This window comes from Onychomys torridus, chromosome 4 (assembly GCF_903995425.1).
Source record: "Onychomys torridus chromosome 4, mOncTor1.1, whole genome shotgun sequence".
Lineage (NCBI taxonomy): Eukaryota > Metazoa > Chordata > Mammalia > Rodentia > Cricetidae > Onychomys > Onychomys torridus.
This window is the reverse complement of record NC_050446.1, coordinates 147,759,981-147,780,783: the sequence shown is the minus strand read 5'-3', so window position 1 is coordinate 147,780,783 and position 20,803 is coordinate 147,759,981. Positions and strand designations below refer to the sequence as shown.

The 20,803-nt window shown below is 43.5% G+C and overlaps 1 protein-coding gene across 1 annotated transcript in view; it reads left to right on the top strand.

Moving 5' to 3' along the window:
• The window catches only part of Cfap61 (cilia and flagella associated protein 61), a 295,900-nt gene that overhangs the window by 193,822 nt on the left and 81,275 nt on the right, over positions 1-20,803 (top strand). Inside the window, exon 22 of the mRNA XM_036186271.1 lies at positions 19,268-19,560. Coding sequence (XP_036042164.1) covers positions 19,268-19,560 — 293 coding nt within the window. The remainder of the gene's footprint in view (positions 1-19,267; positions 19,561-20,803) is intronic.

Sequence of the window (20,803 nt, the reverse complement as noted above, 5' to 3'; positions counted from 1 at the left end):
GCCTGCACGGTCCTCCCCACAAATAGACACATTCGAGCTGCAGACCACTCTTCGAACCCAACTGTGAAAGTAAAACATTTGTACAAATGCCTGCGCCACTCAAAAGCATTTCCCAAGCATCTTCTTCACCATTGTTTGGATTTCATTGAAATTGTTTGACTCTCAAAACAGCTAGAACAGAGCCCGGCTGCCTGCGTGTTCTTGGTTGAAACCTGGAAGCCAGGAAATGGAAGTGATAGTGCACTCAGCCCTTCATCTTCCCTAAGGCCAGGTGGAGTCCCCAAGGCCACCTATGGGGAGAGCTGAGGTTCTCATCCTCACCTGCAGTTCAGGTCAAGGACTTAAAGACCCCTAAGTGCCCAGACAGTGGGCATCAAATTGCCAAGTTAAATATCTTCATCTGTTAAGTATTACTCCATTCGTTAATGTAGTTAATACAATAGATTAAATACATTTCCTTCTGATTTTCAGTTAATGACTTAGGTCTCTCAAAACATCTGCATTTAGTGTATTCAGGATATGAAACAGTTTGTGGGGATCAAATGGCATTCATCCCATTGCTAGATTCAATTTGCTAATATGGTATGAACTATTTGTCTCTAAATTTATGAATGAGGTTGGCCTGTAATTTTCTTTGATATGCTCTCCTTATTAGGTTTTTAGGCCCAGGAGAATACTAGTATCACAAGGTGATTCTGACTCTTGCCATATTTGGGGGGAGTTGAAATAAAAGTAACCTAAAGTTTGGACATGAATCATAAATCCAAATGGGTCTAGAACCTTTGGCAGAGGTGGGAGCTACACATATATCCAGTGAGCAGATGTAAAACATGTCATAACGTATCTTCAGATTTGGGTCTACATAAGTTTCAAAATGTTTTAGCATCTTACTCTTTTTTTTTTTTTTTTTAAATAACCACCATAATAATCACAATAATCTCTATATTGACTTGTGTGGGCTTCAAGATTTCAGGGGGACTGTCCTACCCAGAGTGTTAGCGTGTGGACATTATAAAGCGCTAGGAAGGAAATACTTTAGACTTTGCAGGGCATGCAGTCTTTACTAAAGATAGTCATCTCTGAGGCCGCAGCAACAGAGCCGCCAGAGAAACGCCTGGGCAGGACTGTGTGCCAGAAAACCTACAGTGCCAGGTAATGTGTTTGCAGAGCCCCCTTAATCCTGATGACTCGGGGAAAATAACATCAAATTATCAGACTCGACGCAGAACATAAACTCACTCACTGAAAGCAGAAAAGCTGAAGGACACAGTGTTTCTGCCCTAGGAGTGCAACCAGTCCTGACAGTGGACGGTGTTCTAACCTTGAACCTTGAGTGTTTGGGGTGATGGGACTATGGAGCGTTTTTTGACCAAGAAATGGGGCCTTTGAGAGCAGCCACGCAACCTCTTCAGCTTGAACCCCATAGCTGGCAGGCAAGAAGCACTTGGGTCTCCTGAGTGTCTTCTTGTTTGTTCAAATGTGAGGAAGGGACCTGCCTTTCCGTGAATGTGACTGGCTGTCAGAGGCAGTGGTTCTCTAGAACTCATGCTAAGAGGAGTGCTTTGTGTGTGTGTGTGTGTGTGTGTGTGTGTGTGTGTGTGTGTGTGTGTGTGCGCGCGCGCGCACGCTTTAGGGCTGTCTGCTCCCTTTGTGAAGCCATTCTGAGGGCCTGTTCTTTTCCACTCAAGGGCCAGGATAAGGAGTGTGTGGAAAATAGTCCCTTGTCTTAAATGCAGGCTACTCCCCCCATACCAACCCCGTCACCCAGGTATGAGTTCTTAGCACTCAGAGTCCAAGCTTGGATGGTATCTGAGGAGCTGCCCTGTTACATTAGCTGTCTAGAGACCTTTTCAAGAGACTTCTTGTGTGTGAAAATTTAAGAAGGAAAGCATTACCTCCTGCCTTAGGAAACTCTCTTTGTAGCTTCCCCATAATTCAAGTCATATTCAGGCATGATTTTAATTAGTCCCATTCAGACCTTAGTCTTGAACTCATTTTCCTGTCCCCTCCTCTAGTACCCAACACTCCCCCGAGCCCTCCCTCCCCCCACTGAGTAATTCAGAATCACAGGACCACAATATAAATCCCAGGATAGGTGTGCCTAGGACAGTTGCCTAGCTGGCTCCAGAAAGCATATCTCCATGTGGGAGCCAAGAGCCAATAACAGACGGCTACCTCTGTGAAAGCTTCTAGGAATGCAGCATAGGGGGGAAGGGAGACTCCATTTACAGCCCCCTAACACACCCTGCCTGGTCTTTGCAGCAGCTGACAGCCCGTCCATCAGGGAGGGGAGGCCTCCATGAAAAGCACTTACACACCTCCTGTGGGTCATTTTGATGGCCTCTTATCTCCTAACTGAGCAGTTGTGAGTCTCATCACTAGACTTTCTTGTTACCTTTTTATTAAAAATAACTGTTAATACAGTATACTCAGATCACAGTTTTCCCTCCCTCATCTCTTCCCAGGTCCTCCTACCTTCCAATCCATCCAACTCCGATGCCTTCTTTCTCTCTCTCCTTAGAAAACTGACAGACAGACAAACATACTGGAATAAAACAAAAGAAACAAGCATTAAAAAACAAAGAAAAATCACAGGAAACACACACACGTACAAACATACACATACACACAAACACAACCTATAGAACCACAAAATCAGAAACCATAATATATAAGCAAAAAACCAGTAAGGTTTAAAAAAAATGCCTGAACAAAGCATTATAAAATAAAAAAATCTCCCAACATACCACTGAGTTCATTTTGTGCGTGCCATCTACTCCTGGGCATGGTGCCTACCCTTGAGTGTGGTTTGTATACCCACTGAGACTCTGTGGGAGATAACTGATTTTTCTTTTGTGTGTGGTTGACAATCAGAGATAGGGTCTAGGTTAGGGATGGGGGCTTGTGTCCACTTCCCCTCTAAACGCTGGGACCCCATCCTCATCACTGGTCTTTAAAGTCCCCTCTAATACTGTCAAATACCTCTGTGGTCTTCCTAGATCTTCACTTTGGAAGGAAAGTAGCTGTTTTAGCAGCGATGTTGTAGAGACTTCTAGAATTTGCTGAAACTCCAAGCCATGTCTTTGATCTGTATATAGCTGTAACTTATCTCAGTGTCACTTGTGTGCACACCAGGCCTGGTGTGCTGTGAATGTTCAATAAGGTTTTAGTGCCTACAAGTGAAGATGACTCACAATGTTTTTGTTTTTGTTTTTGAAGTAGGGTCTTGCTATATAGTACAGGCTGGCCTTGAACTGTTGATCCTTGTGCCTCAGGCTTCTGGGTTCTGGGATTATAGCATGCATCATACTGCAAACCTCTCATATATGGAGTCATATCAAAACATTTTACTCTTAGCCTCACCTGGAAATTGGTGGCCAGTTGTGATGAAGACCAGTGACCCCTTCCTGAGATTGATGGCGTTCATACGACATTCATATGAATCTCTTTGCTTTTCCTGTAAGAATGCACGTTGGCTGAGCGGGCTGAGGGAAGAATCTCACATTAAGTAACACCAAGTTTGGGGGTTGATGGCATGAGTTCAGTTTTGGGGCCCACCATTTTCTTAAGCAAGCTATCGAACCCCTTTGCATGTTAGACTCTGGATGATATCTTCTTCACATGGGCTGTTGGGAGGATTTGATGGGTCAAATGAGTTGCTGCCTCCAATCCTCAGTACAGTGTCTCAGCTACAAAAAGCGGTCGATAGACACCAGCTTTTCTAAGTGTTAGGATAGCCCTCCGTATCTAGTTTCCCTTTTTAGAGTTTCAGTTACCACTAATCAACTGAAAACAGTCAACAGGAACCTTAAGGCTATGAAAACGTTCTGTGGAAACTTTAGAGATAATCCCTAAGTTTTGAACTAGATACTGTTCTCAGTAGCATAGTGAACTCCTATGTAATCCCACCCAGGACATGAGTCATCCTTTTGTCCAGGGTATCCACTCTAGATACCCTACCCACCTGCTAGTCACTCAGCTGCCTTCCTGGTTATCAGAGCCACTGTTACAATATGGCAATGCTCGTGTGTAAGTATTTTATTTAATGACCTCAAAATACAAGCATAGTGATGCTGACAGTTCAGTTTTGCCCAAAGAAAAGCCACAGGGTGCTTCCTTTAAGTGAGTAGGTAAACATTTGTGGCAGGTATGTATGTTTGAAGGGAAATATAGTATGTGCCACTATGTACGATTTCCAGCACCCAGTGCTGGTCTCAGAATGTATCCCCTGTGAATAAGGGGCCTCAGAGTCAGTACAGAACCCACCAGATTCTCAACACAAAGGAGATTCATTACCCCAGAGAGACAAATGCGGGGCAGGAGCTGCCTCTAGATCAGGCAAAGACAAATAGCAGGTGTTTCTGTAGGCATAGGTTTTTTAAGGAGAAAAAGGGAGAGTCTGTGCTAGAGTGAGTTGGTAAGTCCTGATTGGACATGTTAGCCAGTGTAGCCAAATAATGAATTGCTGGGCCTTGGTGTTTTGGTAGCTGGACCTTGGTGTTCAGTCTCAGGAATGAGTCAATGGCCAAATAAAGGAATAGACCTTAGAGCTAGCTGTAGGAATGCAATCTAACAGTTTAGCAAAAGAACGGGAAGGGAAGGAGCAAAACCAGCCAGTGACGCGTTTGCCATGCTTGGGCCTGTTAGAGAGCCCTTCCAGGGGTTCTGCCTTAGTGTTTCTAGTTCACATGATGGAGACACTTGGACCTGAAGAAGCTTCCCCAACATGTGAATTTCAGCTCCTGCTATGCTGATGACCAGTCTTGGCATGAAAGATGGAAATCAATACACTCTGAGTACAGTCTGTTATATAGAGGCACTGTGGCCTTCATAGAGCCTGGATGTCTTTACGTTTGCAGAAGGCTTCCCCCCAAAAAAGGAGTTGAGTTACTCCTTAACAAGGCTGAATAATTAAGTTTTTTGTTTATTCTGGGGGAAGGGTGGAGAGCTTGAACTGACGTTGTACAATCACACTATCATCCTGACTTGGAGCAACAACGTGATATCCAAGATGAAGAATGGTTCATTTTCTCAATTAAGTCTCCTCAAAAGACTCCTGTGGTCTGTGCTGCTGCTGCTGCTGCTGCTGCTGCTGCTGCTGCTGCTGCTGCTGCTGCTGCTGGAGGCTGTGTTGATGTCTGTGATCTGTGCTGCCAGTGGAAACCATGTGCATGTTCAAGATCATTGCTGCCCATGTTGCCACCAGAGACCAGGTTCTGTGACTCGAGCTGCTGGCAGAAGTCACGTGGAAGTTTGTGATTCATGCTGCCACAGGCTGCTATGAGCAGGGAAGCTTCTTTTGCAGTGAGATTTATGTCTGCAGACTCGTGACTGAGAAAGAGACACATTGAAGGCTTCTGTGACAACCGCCCCCCTCAAAAGAAACAGTCCAGACAGGAAGCTATTGTAAAGAGTCCTTAAAAATTGTGAGAAAGATGCTGAAGTGTATGTCTTCACAGTTGATGGCTTCTGGCAGGGGCTGTGGTGGGGAAGGACTCAGCTTTCTTTAAGTGAGATTGACTCTGCTCCAGTGAGTATATGGACAACACAAATTGGACTTGGTGGGTTTTTTTTTTTTTTTTTTTTTTTTTTTTTGGGTGATCGCAAGGTTGGGGCGGTGAAGCTGGGGGAATGGGAAGCGAGTATGATGGGGTGCATTGTATGAAATTCCCAAATAATTAATAAAAATGTTGGGGAAAATAAGGCAGTGGACCAATACTTGGTCTAGGCAGCCAGCTTGTGAAGATCAGAAGTGGGAGGTGAGGGCTGAGGAGCAAGTAGAAGATGCAATCTGTGGACACAAGTGCCTCCCCAAGGCCAAGTTTAACTGGTTATTTCTTGGGAAATGAGAACTCAGTGAAAGGTGAAGTTGATCTTGCAGTCTGTAGACCCATGTCAGCAGAGAGAAGTTGATTTGAAAGGCCAGGCTGGAAGATGGCATCAGTCAGATGAGGCGGTGCAGCCACAGGTGCAAGTGATGGGCAAAGTGGTCCCCTTACACTGGTGGTCCAGTGAGCACAGGAACTTCTAGTTTATCTTCAGGTTTAGTTGTGGGCCCATGGTGTTTGAGGCAGAACCAGGAAGTCTGGCATGTCATACAAAGAGTAAGGCTGCTGTGGTCCTTCCTGCCTCCTGAAAGTTAGGCTCCAGCTGCCTGTTGCTGAGTTAGACCGTTAGTCCAGTACCTCTTTGGGTTGCCAAGGAGGAACATGGATATTATTTGCAATGGCTTTCTTTTACTATTTCAACTAGTGTCCCACTGTATACAGGTGGTTGGTGATGGGGTAGGGAAAGGTAGCCAAAGATAGGACTCTACTCCCAAGAAGCAGAGGCAGGAGGATCACCAGGAGTTCTAGGCCAGTCCGGGGTACATAGTGACTTCGAGGCCAGCCTGAGCCTGAGTCAGACTTTCTTTGTTTATGGGCTAGCAAGATAGCCCAGCAGATAAAAGCTCTTACCGTGGAAGCCTGACAGCCTAAGTTTAGTGCCCAGAAACCATGGTGGAAAAAGAGAAGTGAACACCGAAAGTTGTCTCCTGACTTCCACACATGCACGATGGCATGCATGCACCAGCGTTCCATACCTCTCATCTCACACATGCACACACGCAAGCAGACACAATATTAAATAACAGTAAAATTGTTTTAAAGAGGAAGAAAGCCTCTGGTGTCTCCCGGCTGTGGCAGGGAGGCTTTTCCATCTCTCCTGGGTCCAATTCCTAAGTCCTAGGAAAAGCACAGGGTGATTGTTCTGGAAAAATGGTGGATGATGGGTAGCAGGAACAATGACTGTTCGTGGGAGGAGCAGACCTCTATTACACACACACAGATGCCACTTCAGAGTGTGGCCCTCTCCCAGCTGCTGATTGACACTACAGTCCTCTGCTCCCAAAGGAGAGCCCAGTGGCCATGATGGGAGCAGCTGAGACTCCATTTTCTGTGCTCTGGAGATACAGATATCAATTACCCCAGCCACGGGCACTGCTCTGGGTTGTGGAGAATAGTGAGTGACGTCACAACTCAAATGGCGCTCTCAAGTACAAACAAAAGCAGGAGTGTTCAGCTGTGGGGGGAGTTCTAATAGAGCCCAGCAACTGATACACCAGAGCCGTTTATGGCATTAATTGAAACTAATTGAAATTCATCTGCTCTTACCTCTCTACTTTCCCTGAAAATGGAAAGTAGTGTGAAAGTAAAGTAAAAAAACAAAACCACCCTAATGGCTTGAAATGGATCAATTATTTTCATCTGTAGCTAAATACAGTTTACTGCCTTATTAAAAGCATGTTTGTAGGAAGAACAAACATTAAAATTCCAGCGCTTGAGTCACCGACGATGACAGAACCTTTGTTATAGTGAAAACATTCTCCCCTTTATGTTTGGCAGGGAAAAACGAGGCAGGTCAGGCTGGGGTCAGAGAAACCTTATGCTCTGATTTATACAAAGCAGATAGAGTATTGTCTATTTGTAGGCATGCTATGCTTTGTAAAGAAGTGGTTTTTCGATAATGTTCTGTTATGTTTTTTTTTTTTTTAATTCTTTCATTAACCAGCAATTTCTTGATTTCATCCAGATAGAATTCTAATTAGAGTACTTTAAGTCCTGGCTTGTGCATCCATTTACAAGTGCAGCACAGGGCTCTGACTGTGGGATGGGAAACCCACTGTGAATGCCCTGGGCCCACCCACTGGCCGCTGTGTGACTTTGACCTCTCTGCTCTGCTTTCTGGGGGGGAAAAATGACAATAAAACCTATCTTCCAGACCTATCTGGGGCTGAAGAGGTCATATAGGATGACCATATGTCTCTTTCGAAGTGGATGAAGAAAACTGAAGTCTTTGTTAAACTAGAACAGACTCGGGCCAGAGAGACATCGGAGAGGTTGAAGTGCTTGGTGAGCTAACTGGTGAAGTGAGCATGCTTCCCGGATCCTGAGTAGAACGAAGGAGAGAACCGACTCCTCACAGCTGCCCTCTGACCTCCACATGCATACCATGACATCCGTGTATCCGCACATCACACACACACACACACACACACACACACACACACACATGCGCGCGCGCGCGCACACGCGTACAATAATAATAATAAATAAAAAGTTAAACACTAAACTAAATGGGAATCAGGTGTGGTGGTGCGTCCCTGTTATCCCAGTATTCAGGAGACTGAGACAGGCAGATCACAAGTTCAACCTAAGCTACAAAGCAAGACCTTGTCTCAAAAAGTAAAACAAACAACAAAAAAAAAAAAAGAAAAAAAAAGAAAGGAAGGAAGGAAGAAAGGAAGGAAGAAACGGCTGCTTCATGCTATAAGTTTTCAATCCCAGCATCTGGGAAGGAGAGGCAGGAGCTCAAGGTGTTCATGGTCACCCTTGGCTACATAGCCTGGAAGAAAATCCTTGTTCAACCCACACACAGATCTCTCTCTCTCTCTCTCTCTCTCTCTCTCTCTCTCTCTCTCGTTCTTGAACTCCAAATTTGCAGCTGGACCTCTAGGCCATGGTGTCCTTCCTTCTTTTTCTCCTCACTTCACATCTGTCCCAGAATCCTACCAGGGTGGGGGGTGGTCAGTGAGTCCCTGAGCTGGGGCAAAGCAGGTTCTCCCAGTATCTGAGCCAGAGGAATAAAATATCTCTGGCCTCTCCTGGAATGACTTCTTAGGAAGGTTGTTCTGTTACTTTTGTAGTAAATGTCTGACTAGGAAGAAAAAAAAAAAAAAGCACTGCATTTTATTCCATGAACTTAACAGAAAGATTAATTTAGCTGTCCCTTCTTACAAAGATACCTTACCCTTAAATATGTGGGATTTTCAGATCTTGACACGGTAATCAGGAGCCAGGATGACAAAGCTGACACCCTCTCCTGCTGCTGCTGCCATTCTGAGGTGTGATGGATATGGTCTGTCAGGGTTGCTAGTCTTTTCTTCACTCTTGCCTTAAAGAGAGTACCAGAGACAAGGCAGTCACTGTTTCCAGAAGTTCTTATCGTAAATGCCAGGTTCCCTCCCTTCCCTGTCTGGAGTGAGGGACAAACAGTTCTCCCAGGTCTTGGTTTTCATCACCTCATCCCTTCCTCTCCACCCTGGTGGTCAGCACTAAAGACCCCCCACCCCATCCTCTGGGAAGCTTGTTTCAAAGACAGCTGCCACTGAGCAGGAGAGTGACTTCCTGTTCCTTCTTGCCCTTCCTACCTGGGTCTGTAATCTTAGAGAGGGAGGTATGTTGGCATTCCTCATAAACTGCTACAGTTGTATTCTGCGCTCTTTTTTTAAAATACAGATTTACCCAGAATTCCAATTAGCCACCGTCATTTGCCATTTGAAGGTGGCACAGCTCACCCTCATGTTGGATCAAGTATGAATGCTGGACCCTTCTTGTTTGTTAAACAGGAGGAGCTGGAAAGCACACCATGGCTAGGATTCCCCTAGCATACAGCTGGCCTCAGAGGAGCTCCTCCAATTGCCTGCCTCATAGTGGCCTCACACACATACAGATTGCAGAGCAGTACCTGGTGCTTTTGTTACTTTTAGGACACTCTCCCTCCAAAGACTCAGAATTGTAAAGCGCCAAGTCCTAGGACTGCACTGATGAAATTCACCTTTGACCAAAGCCTCCATCTTGTCAAGAAGATGTTATAGTAATGGCACACGGACCTTCCATAACCAGAGTCTTCCTCACCTCCTCCATACAGGGCCAAGGTGTTCTGTGCCTGGAGGACCCCATCCCTGCCTTTGTCTCCTGGCAAAAGTAGGCAGCTATTACCAAAGCCTAGAATGTTCTGCCCCTTCCTGTTCCTTACACATCTACCAGTTCATCTGAAATACACTGAGCCACTGCTTTTCTTCCATGGCTTTGGAAACCTTCCTTTCCTTTCTTACCTGCAGATTAGGGACAGTCTGTGTCTCCGACTCTCATCATACTTTACCTCTCTCTGTCTCTCTTCATTTTATCTCTGACTTGATTAACCCTTCAGGTGTGAGAATTATACAATGGATGAGCTCCATCTCCAATGTCAGGAAGCCCTAAGATCTGAAATTGAAAACAAAGTCAGCCCCACACTCTAAAGACCTTAGGAGCCACCATAAACTCTCATGCGCTTTATAAATCTGTGTTTTGTCTGCCTGACATCCACCTTTCTTTAAACAGCACAGCAAACAAGCGATTTCATGCAATGGCACCTATATGCAGGAGTGTCATTTGACACTTAACTCTTGGTTGTAGTTACGTACATCTTTGGTTACATTGAAGATAAGGTAGGATTTTTGTGAACTGAACTGGAAACCTAAAATCAGATCTAACATTGTTGAGGTGATTGCATTTCACAGCCTACCCTAATGACTAAGTCTTCATACAGTGCCAACTGGTGAAGTTTGTACTGGGACAGTAGGAATGGTGCCTTGAGGACCTATGTTCAACTCTCAAAGGCCCTAAGATGTAACACTGAAAGTGCATTTGAAAACAATCTGCATTTAAAGAAAAAAAGGAAAGGGCATACAAGAACAGATAGCAATTTTCTATTGAAAATGAACACCTAGAGAAAGATGTTCCATAGTGCAGTCACACAGGCACTTGGCCACCATAACCTTGGTTTCAAGGGGTCAGGCCACCTCTTAAGCTGACAGCAAAACCTGACTGCAGTGATGTGGGATGGTCTTTCTGTATGCTGTGAATATGTGTTGCTCCTGTTGGTTAATAAATAAAACTGTTTTGGCCTATGGTAAGGCAGGATAAGAGCCAGGTGGGAAATTCAAACAAAGAGACAGGGAGAAAAAAGGTAGAGTCAGGAGGGACGCTGGGAGCCACTGGGGAAATGATATAATAGGACACAGGTAAAGCCTCAAGACATGTGACGATATATAGATTTATAGAAATGGTTTGGCTTAAGATGTGATAGCTAGCTAACAATAAGCTTGAGCCATGGACCAGTTTGTTATTATTATAAGCCTCTATGTGTTTATTTGGGACCAAGTGGCTACATTTGATGCCCAGTGGGGGGCATTGTTCAGCATAGACCTAAGAGGGCTTGGGAAAGATGGAAATGCAGAGGAGGAACCACACTGGGCTTCCTAGCCTCACAGTCTCATGCCAGCAACAGCACAGGGACTCGGCTCCTGACAGCTGCCTCCGAAATGAAGCTGGCCGCTAGCTGCCATGAACTAAGCAGCATGGGGGGCTCCCACAGGCCACAGTACCGAGAGTCTTCTCCCAGCCGCTGATGCTGCCTACAGGCTTGAGAACACCGCTGCACACTACTTACTACTACTTCCCAGAGCTGAAACAATAAACGTGGCTCCCACCAATACCTCCACCATGGAACTAGACACTTGGGAATGAAAAAATGGAGCAGAGCTAAGCCAGGCGGTGGTGGTACACGCCTTTAATCCCAGCACTCGGGAGGCAGAGGCAGGCAGATCTCTGTGAGTTTGAGGCCGACCTGGTCTCCAAAGCGAGTTCCAGGAAAGACACAAAGCTACACAAAGAAACCCTGTCTCGAAAAACCAAAAAAAAAAAAAAAAAAAAAAAAAAAAAAAAAAAAAAAAGGAGCAGAGCTAGCTGCCGCCTACACAGAGAGTCTGGATACTATATATTATTATGTTGTCTTTGGGATTTTTAACTATAGAGAGACATTTGATTATGGGAGCTGCTAAGCTAAACCAACATATATTTAATAGGTGTCTTGACTTTAAAATGTGGGTCTAAGGAAAAGAGTTTCTGCTTTGTTCCCACAAAAGCTATGGATTCCTTCGAGGTTAATATGGTTCCATCAAGGAAGACCCCCTGAGAGGTCTCCAGTGAGATCAATGGCCCAGATGATCCAACATCCACAACAACTTCAAGGCAACTGGCTGAAATGATACAGCCTCACAGACTACTATAGCCAAAATTTAACCATAATTCTAAATTTTCTTAGGGTTCCTCAAGATAACCAGCATCCACCAATCAGCAGAAAAATAATATAGAAAACAATGTCCAAATTCCCAAAATATTATTTACAAATATTTTTATTTTAAAGGGGTTGCTTATAGTCTTATCAATCTCTTTGTAAAGAAAAAAGGGTAATATGATATAGAAATGATTTTTAAAAGATTATTGGGTGTGCTTTAATCCAAAAAACAGTTGTTGGTATCTAAATACTTTACAGTGATATGGATTTTGGTTTATTAATACAGGTTTAGAGTCAATTTTGTTATTTTTTATATATATATATAATGTATATATTTCTCCTTTTGTTTGGGATATTATGTTTATGCAATTCATTTGAAATTATAATATGTAATTAATAAATACAGATTAATAATTAATTATCTATAATAGACTTACAGTCAATTAAATTTTCTAAATATACAAAGATATATTCCAGAGTGATTTCTTACAGCAACAAGAATAACAGGGGAGTCGGGGGAGACTTGAAAGACTATGGAAGGAGGGCGTGGAGTCCTGAGTGGACGGGGCTATGTCAAGGACACCAGCCCCTCAGACCTATGGGAACTGGCAAAGCCTTCCTCTAGTCCAGTAACCAGTGTTTACTAACAATTGACCGGGGTATGCAAAACTTGACACTCCAGCTCCTCCTCCAGGATGCCTGCAGCCTGACACTGCTCCCCTACACTGACCCCTGAGGACAGCTTGCTCCCTTCTCTGCTGTACAGAATCAATACTCTGAGTGAGGTTCAAGGTGGTTGTGTAGTTGGTACTGCTGGATCGAGGTGGGCATAGTCCACTCATTCTGATCCCAGCTTCTCTGTACACACGTCTGTGTGTGTACACATGTCTGTGTGCGTGTTTCTACCTTTCCTTACTGCCTCTGTCAGGTCGAGTCCCAGCTTCATGTATCATGGAGCCAATGAGGAAGTATGTAAAAATGCTGGTGTTGTAGCTGGCATGTTGGAGTCACAAGATAAAGAAATTGAATCGGAAACTTATTTGCAAAGTAAAAGTGGGAAACGATGGAGAAAGAACTCCCAGTTTCAGGAAAACAATGGAAAGAAAAATCTCCCATGGAATAGACATATCAAAGGCAACAGATTGGACTGGCAAAGACAACAGACTGACTTCGTTATGTCAGGCTGTTAGCATGATTCCTCTTTGTGGAATGCTGTGCTGCAGTCTGTACTATAGTCTGATTTATTTCCAAACAAATTATAATGAGATTTGCATATGCTTTATGAGAAAATATAATCAGATGAAAAGTATTTGAATGAATACTTTTAGATGAAACTGTGTAAGCAGCCATTCACGGTGACTGTTGTGGTTCATGCCTCTCCCTCCCAGCGCTATCAGAATGTACTTCCCTGCTCTTGTGGCCTTAGGTGAGGCTGTGGGCCATGCGATGCTGTGAGTGTTATGTAAGCAGAAGCTTGAAGTGTATTTACGTAGTTGTGTTCTTGCGTTTTGTCATAAATAGAATGTGCCCCAGGGAGTTGTCCATTCAGAGATGACAAAACACATGTTGGGCAAACTCATACCCAACCACAATGCAGAACCATATCAGTAAACTCCAGCTCGCTCCAGATGTGTGCTAATGCACAACATGCTCATTTAAGCTGTCTGGCACTGACTTTGGGGTGGCTTGTTATACAGCATTGTTGCAATAGCTGCCTATTAGGAAACTAAAGTCTCGTTTCTCTTAGGGAATGTTGGTTCAAACTGAAGAAAGCTGTTACAATCTGCATCCTGTATCCCCCAAAGGGCCCATATGCCACAGGCTTGGTCACCAGCTCTGTTGGGAGGTGGTGTGACCCTTTAGAAGTAGCACCTTGGGGAAGGAAGTTAGATCATTAGAGTAATGCCCTTCAAGAGGAAAATTGAATGCCTCCTTTTCCCATTTCTTCTGTTTCAGAGCTACCATAGGGGAGCAGGCTCCCTCAGGCAGACACCCCCCCCCACACACACACACATACACACATACACACACACACACACACACACACACACACACACACACACACACACCATGGTGTTGTGCTCCACCACTGTCCAAAAGACAATAGAATCAAGTTCCATGACCAAAGCTTCTGATTATAGCAAAATAACTCTTTCTTCCTTGTAAGTCAATATTTCTCAGCTATTTTGTCACAGTTAAAAACTGTCAAAATAGCCCAAACAGGTCATAGACTCATCTAAAAAAATATAGGTCTTAAAAACATATTACTTTTGGTTTGGAATACATCCTCACAGCTGTTGACAGTCCATGGGGAGCACTTGTTAGGGAGTCCAGTTTACCACATACCCAGCAGAGCTGCCCTTCTTCACTGAGCCTGTACCAAAGTTCACAGTGAAATTGTTCTCAGCTAGCATGGCAGAGAATAGGAAACACCAAATTGTGGGGTCTGTAGGGCATATATACTTACATTTCTTCAGCTGCAAATGAGCATGCTTTAGAGTGAAGAGTCAGAGGACTCAACCCCCTGACAGTGTAGGTTCACACCTTGTCCGCTGGGCTCTGGCAGGCCCAGTCTTGGTTGTTCGGGACAGCCAAGATTGACCCAGGCAGGAGCTTCAGTACTTTAGACAAAATGTTGGCTCTGTCCGCCAAGGAACTGCTCATTTGAAGAAGCTGCTCCCCAGTAAGAAGCCCCCTGGCCAAGGTGAGTGAGGATGCCACACACACAAAGACACACAGACACACAGACACACAGACACACACACACACAGACACACACACACACACACACACACACACACACACACACACACACACACACACACACACTGCTGGCTTAGCATCCCGAGGCAGAGGAACAGGCACATAGGAGTATTTTCTAGATGTAGGCTCCCCCAGAGATACCATCTGGAAGTCCTTGGAGCTTATTTTTTCCTAAATAAGCCATCCCATTTCTTTTTCAATTTTGGACTGGAAGCAAGTTTTGATGGTGTTCTTTGCCATACAGAAGCTTTTCAGTTTCATGAGGTCCCATTTATTAACGTTCTTAGTGTCTGTGTGCTATCAGTGTTCTGTTCAGAAAGTCTTTTCCTGTGCCATCACACTGATATATTGTGTACCCTAATACACTTGCCTGAGAATCAGAGGAATGAGCCAGCCACTAGATTAAACATAGGGGTCAGGCAGTCATGGCACATACCCTTAATCCTATCATTTGGGAGGCAGAACTGTCTGGATCTCTGTGAGTTCAAGGCCGCATTGGAAACAGAGCCAGACAATGGTGGCACACACCTTTAATCCTAGTACACACTCTTTTAATCCCAGGAAGTGATGTCTGGGCAGAGAAAAGTATGTAAGACCTGAGGAAACTCACTCTCTTTAGACTGAAGATTTCATAGAGGTAAGAACTAGTGGCTGGATGATCTGCTTCTCTGGTCCTCAGGCAAGTTTATTAGGGAACACAATATATCACCACATACCACTTTCAGATTCAGTGCACCTGGTTGTGTGTTGAGGTCCCTGAGCCATTTGGAGCTGAGTTTTGTGCAAGGTGACAGGTATAAATCTATTTGCATTCTTCGACAGGCAGCCATTCAATTTGACCAGCACCGTTTGTTGAAGATGTTGTCTTTTTTCCAGTGTGTATTTCTGGTTTCTTTGTGAAAAAATAAGGTGTCCAAAGCAGCAGAATACAGAATGGAAAAGATTTTTACCAACTACACATCTGATAGAGGGTTAATATCCAAAATATATAAACTCAAAGAAACTGGACATCAAGAAAACAAATAAACCAATTTAAAAATGGGGTACAGCTCTAAACAGAGTTCTCAAAAGAGGAAACTCAAATGGCTGAGAAGCAATTAAAGAAATGTTCAACATCATTAGTCATCAGGGAAATGCAAATCAAAATGACTTTGAGATTTCATCTTATACCAGTTAGAATGGCCAAGATCGATTAAAAAAAAAAAAAAAAAAAAGACAGCTCATGCTGGGGAAGATGTGGAGTAAGTGAACACTCCTCCACTGCTGTGGGAGTGCAAACTTCTACAGCCACTATGGAAATCAGTGTGGCAGTTCCTCAGGAAGATGTAAATTGATCTACCTCAAGATCCAGCTATGTCACTATTGGACATATAACAAAAGGATACCTCATTCTACTATATAAACACCTACTTCTCTATGTTCATTGTTCCTATATTCATAAAGCCAGAAATTGGAAACAAGCCATCAATTCATGAATGGATGAAGAAAATGTGGTACATTTCCACAGTGGAATATTATTCAGCCATTAAAAAAATGAAATCGTGAAATTCACAGGTTAATGAATGGAACTAGAAAAAAATCATCCTGAGTAAGATAACCCAGACCCAGAAAGACAAATATGGTGTGTATTTGCTTATATGTGGATGTTAGCTGTTGAGTCATTGTTGAACAAGCTACAATCCATAGAACCACAGAGGATTAAAGAATAAGAGAGCAGGAGGAGGGATGGATCTTCCTAGGAAGGGGAGATGGAATAGTTAGGGATGGACAAGGGGTGAGTGCTGTAAAGAGAGGATCAAATGGGAGGGGGAGGGTAGAGGGGGTTCAAAGGAGGGAATACAGAGAGGGATATGATATCTAAAACTAAGGGCCATTTGAGGGGTCATCTGGAAACCTGATGTAGTGGAAACCTCCTAAAATTTATACATATATGAATGCAATCTAAATGAAATTGCCAAATAATGAGGGAGTCAGAGCTCCAACTGGAAAATTACCAAATGAAGGCCCCAGAACTGGAAGCTACATCTACTCAAGTTGTTTGACAAAGGGGCACCATGGGAACCCCCAAACAACCTAGGCCATTGTTGAGGTTGCTCTCTTCAAACTGATGGTAAGGCCCTATTGCTGAAGACCACACCTATGTAACCCATTGAAGTCAAGCTGGTGTCTGCCTAGAGCCTTTATCCCTATGGTCTAGTGTTCATGGTACTGGAAGGTACTCTGCATACTACCAAAGGAGAAAAGTAAACACCAACCCAGCTACAAACCTTTCAGTCTACAGTGGTAACCTGCCTGCAAGATATGCATGAGTAATAGTGGCACACAGCTTGTGGGAATAACCAACCAATATCTGATTTGATTTAAGGCCCACTCCATGAGATGGAACCTATCCCAACACTGCTTGAGTGGCCAAGATCCTAAGACTAAGATAGGCGAGGAACTTGGGGAAAAACGAAATACTATTGTTCTGCTAAAGGACCATAGCTATAATATGACTACTAATTACAATCTTCCTTTTTTAAAAAAGATTTATTTACTTAGTATACAGAAGAGGGTGCCAGATCTTATTACAGGTGGTTGTGAGCCACCATGTGGTTGCCGAGAATTGAACTCAGGACCTCTGGAAGAACAGTCAGTGCTATTAACCTCTGAGCCATCTCTCCAGCACTAATTACAATCTTCTATACCCATAGATCAGTGCCTTGCTTAGCCATCATCAGAGAAGCTTCCTCCTACAGTAGATAGGAACAAATATAGAGAACTACAGCCAGAAAATATGCAGAGTGAGAATCCTTAGCATAGTCAGCCCTAAAGAAATGTCTCCAATAGAATCCCTCCACTTAGGACTCAGGGAACTCCATAGAAAAGGAAGTGGAAAAGATGCAAGAGCCAGAGGGGATGGAGGATACCAAGGAAACAAGTCTATCTAAACACAACAGAATTGATGTACATATGAACTCACAGAGACTGAGGCAGCATGCACAGGGCCTGCACAGGTCTCTACCAGATGGGGTCCTGGAGCTGAAAGGAGAAGTGGACTTGTGCCCCCATCCCTAACCCAAAAGCTATTTCCAGTTGATAACCACTTGCAAATGAAAATTAGTTTTCTCCAAGGGAGTCTCACTAAAGAAACAAAGCGCTCTGAAGGGCGGGTCCCATGCCCAGCAGTCGATGGCCAATACAAAATGAACTCAGTGGCATCTTTGGAGGCTCTCTGTCTCATAATATTGAGCCAGGGCCTTTTTTTGTTTTAATCCTTACAGGTTCTTTGAGTATATATTATGGCTTCCAGTTTTATGTTTTTATGGGATTCCTGTGTGTGCAAACGTGTGTCTCTGTATCTACATGTGTTTCTCACGCTTTTTATTTGGCTCTTCTTCCTCCATTGGTTTATTTTCTGTGCTATTGTAATTTTATTTTATTTTATTGTTATTATTTAGTTGCCTGGTTGTTGTCTAAGAAGAGACAGAAAGCTGTGGATTTGGATGGAAGGAGAGATGAGGAGGAGCTTGGAGAAGTTGGGGAGATGAGAAACCATAATCAAAGTATATTGTATGAAAAAAATCTATTTTCAATAAAAGGGAAGAAAAAAGAAAACAAGTTTTGCATAATTTATTCAACCCAATTGAATAAATACACTTGTTTAGTTTGCCTTATGAAATTTCTTTTCATACCATTGTATGAATCAGAAGAAAAACACAAGAGAGATTCATTGAGTGTAGAGTTTATGGTAAAATTCTTACAGCAGATCTGAGCAAAACAAGTCTACAGGCATTTATTTCTTTGTAAAAAAAAAAAAAAAAAAGGTTACAAAAGAAAAAAAATACTAACTCAATGTCAAAACAGTAGAAGCTACACTCAGTGTATAGTGCCACTGATCTTAAAACTGGCAAAATAATAATATTCATAATGATTTCTGTAGCATTTCTGAGAAATGTGAATAAGTGAGATTGACTGCTTCTCTTAGAATGCTCTCTTATACAGGAAATTCTTTTAAGCTTATTTTATGATTTTATATTTGCTGAGCAAAATAATACCCTTCCATCCCTCTAGCTAGGTCTTGACACATTAAATTCTAAAACCAGCAATTTGAATCTTTATAAAATTACACATTGAAAGCAGAATGTTACAGCTATTAGTTCTCAAAAACAAGGGGAAATACCTTGAAATCAACCCAGGTCAACATTTACATATTAAAACTCTCTGTCACACACATATGGGAACTTGCTTTTTGCCAGTGTCCTTTCCTGGCTCATGAGAAGTTGTATGCATGGCAGACTTCAGCAATTTTGTTTCTTTAATAAGTGTAGCAAATAGGGAACAAAAACAAGATAAAAGGTTTTATTCTAGACCATTTCCTCCAGCATAATTTCAACTTTCAAATTATAGGAACATAAATGAATGTCCTACTTCTGTGTTAGAAGTACTTGACTACTTTGTGGGATGTTTTGTGCCAATTCTTTACTAAATTATCTTGGTCGTTGTTGCTAGGTAACACCACTGGCTTCCTGCAGCTGAAAAATGAAAGGGTTAGAGGGAGCAATTCGGCATTATTAGCATTTGACTAATAAGTTTTTTTTTTTTTTTAATTGTATGTCTTAGCATTTCCCCCTCTTTCTAGGGAAGGTCATTGTCTATGGGAATACAATTGACGCTTACACAACGGTGGAGACACTCATGCACATTGGCGTGAAGGGGAACTGCATCTCCTTTGTGTATCCCCCAACTGATTCCAACATAACCTGTATCAACAACTATGTGATAGAGACTGCCGTGAAGGATGCGCTCAGTGCAGCTGGCGTGACTGTCTATCGGGATGCGCTGTTGGCTCAGTGGAACGATGGCCAGGACCCAGACCCAATTTGCAGTGCCTGCTTCACTACCTCCACCAAGCCCTTCAGATTGGAGTGTTCAGTAAGTCCGTCCCTGTCAACCACACTCACTGTCCACTCAGCGACAGTGCTAACTTCCCAGGCATTCGGGCCTCAGAAAGATTTTAGCAGAGAACTTAACAGCTGTAGATTTGGGGCATGTTTTCAAACTGTTCAGGTTGTCCTTCACCCAGAAGCAAGAAGTTTCTGCCAACATGGAGACTTAAAACAATTTATTATTATCACTATTTATTGCTCCTGTTTGGGGGTTTGCCTGGCCCAACTAGTCAGTTCCCACAGGAGATTTCTTGCGAAGCTGAATTAAGACAGAGGACAGATGGAATCATCTAGAAGGCACATTTACTTTTCTGGGTATTGATACTGGATCAACTTCAGCTGAGATTTTTAGCCCTTTCTTGAGCCTGAGCAACACAGTGATAGTTCTAAGAGCAAATGGAATGGGAGCTGGGGTGTTCCTTAGAGCAGGCCTCAGGAGCCAGTCAACATTTCTGCTACCACAATATTTTCCTACCGGCAAATCAGTTCTGCCCGCTGCATATCCAAAGGGAGAGAATTAACCTCACTGAGTGAAGGCCACCCTGAAGGGGCTAAAGCGCCAGGTGCTGGAAAAGTGTCCCTATTCTGCTTTCCCATAACATACCCTAGCAAGGATACAATGGGAACCCAGGCCTATGGACAACCCCAGACTTCAGATCACAGCATCCCTGCTCATGGGTATGGCCAGGAGGCTCCTGAAAATGGCCTGACACAGAGATTCCTCTGACCAGGGAGCTGCTGCAACTGAGCCGGACATTGAGCAGTCCAGGGTCCATGCACTCCACAAGCATGGATCCCTCATGACCTGAGATAACCTGGTGGGAACTGCAAGTGGCGGGGTTTCATATGCATGATGCCCTTTTCCTTTGTCCCCAAAGCCACTGACACTGCCCAGCCAGCTTTTGGTCACAGCTGCACTCCTCTCATTGGAGCAGATGTGCTGATCAAAAGCCTTGCATAGCTCTCTGGGCCTGGTCTCCTTTCTACCATATCAACCCAAGAACCCTGTTCAGATAACACTCACCCCTTCAGTGGAGGGTATGTCTTGGGCACAGTGAAGCCTGGGAGCCTTAGAAATTGTCCAATCTGTTATTTATTGCATTCATTCATGTATTCACTCCACAGGTATTTATGGAATGCCAAATAGGTCTCAGACTTTGTTTTGTTGCTTAAGAAACTAGTGGTAAGAAAGAAAAAAATCTTATTTTGAAATTTATATTGTCTACACT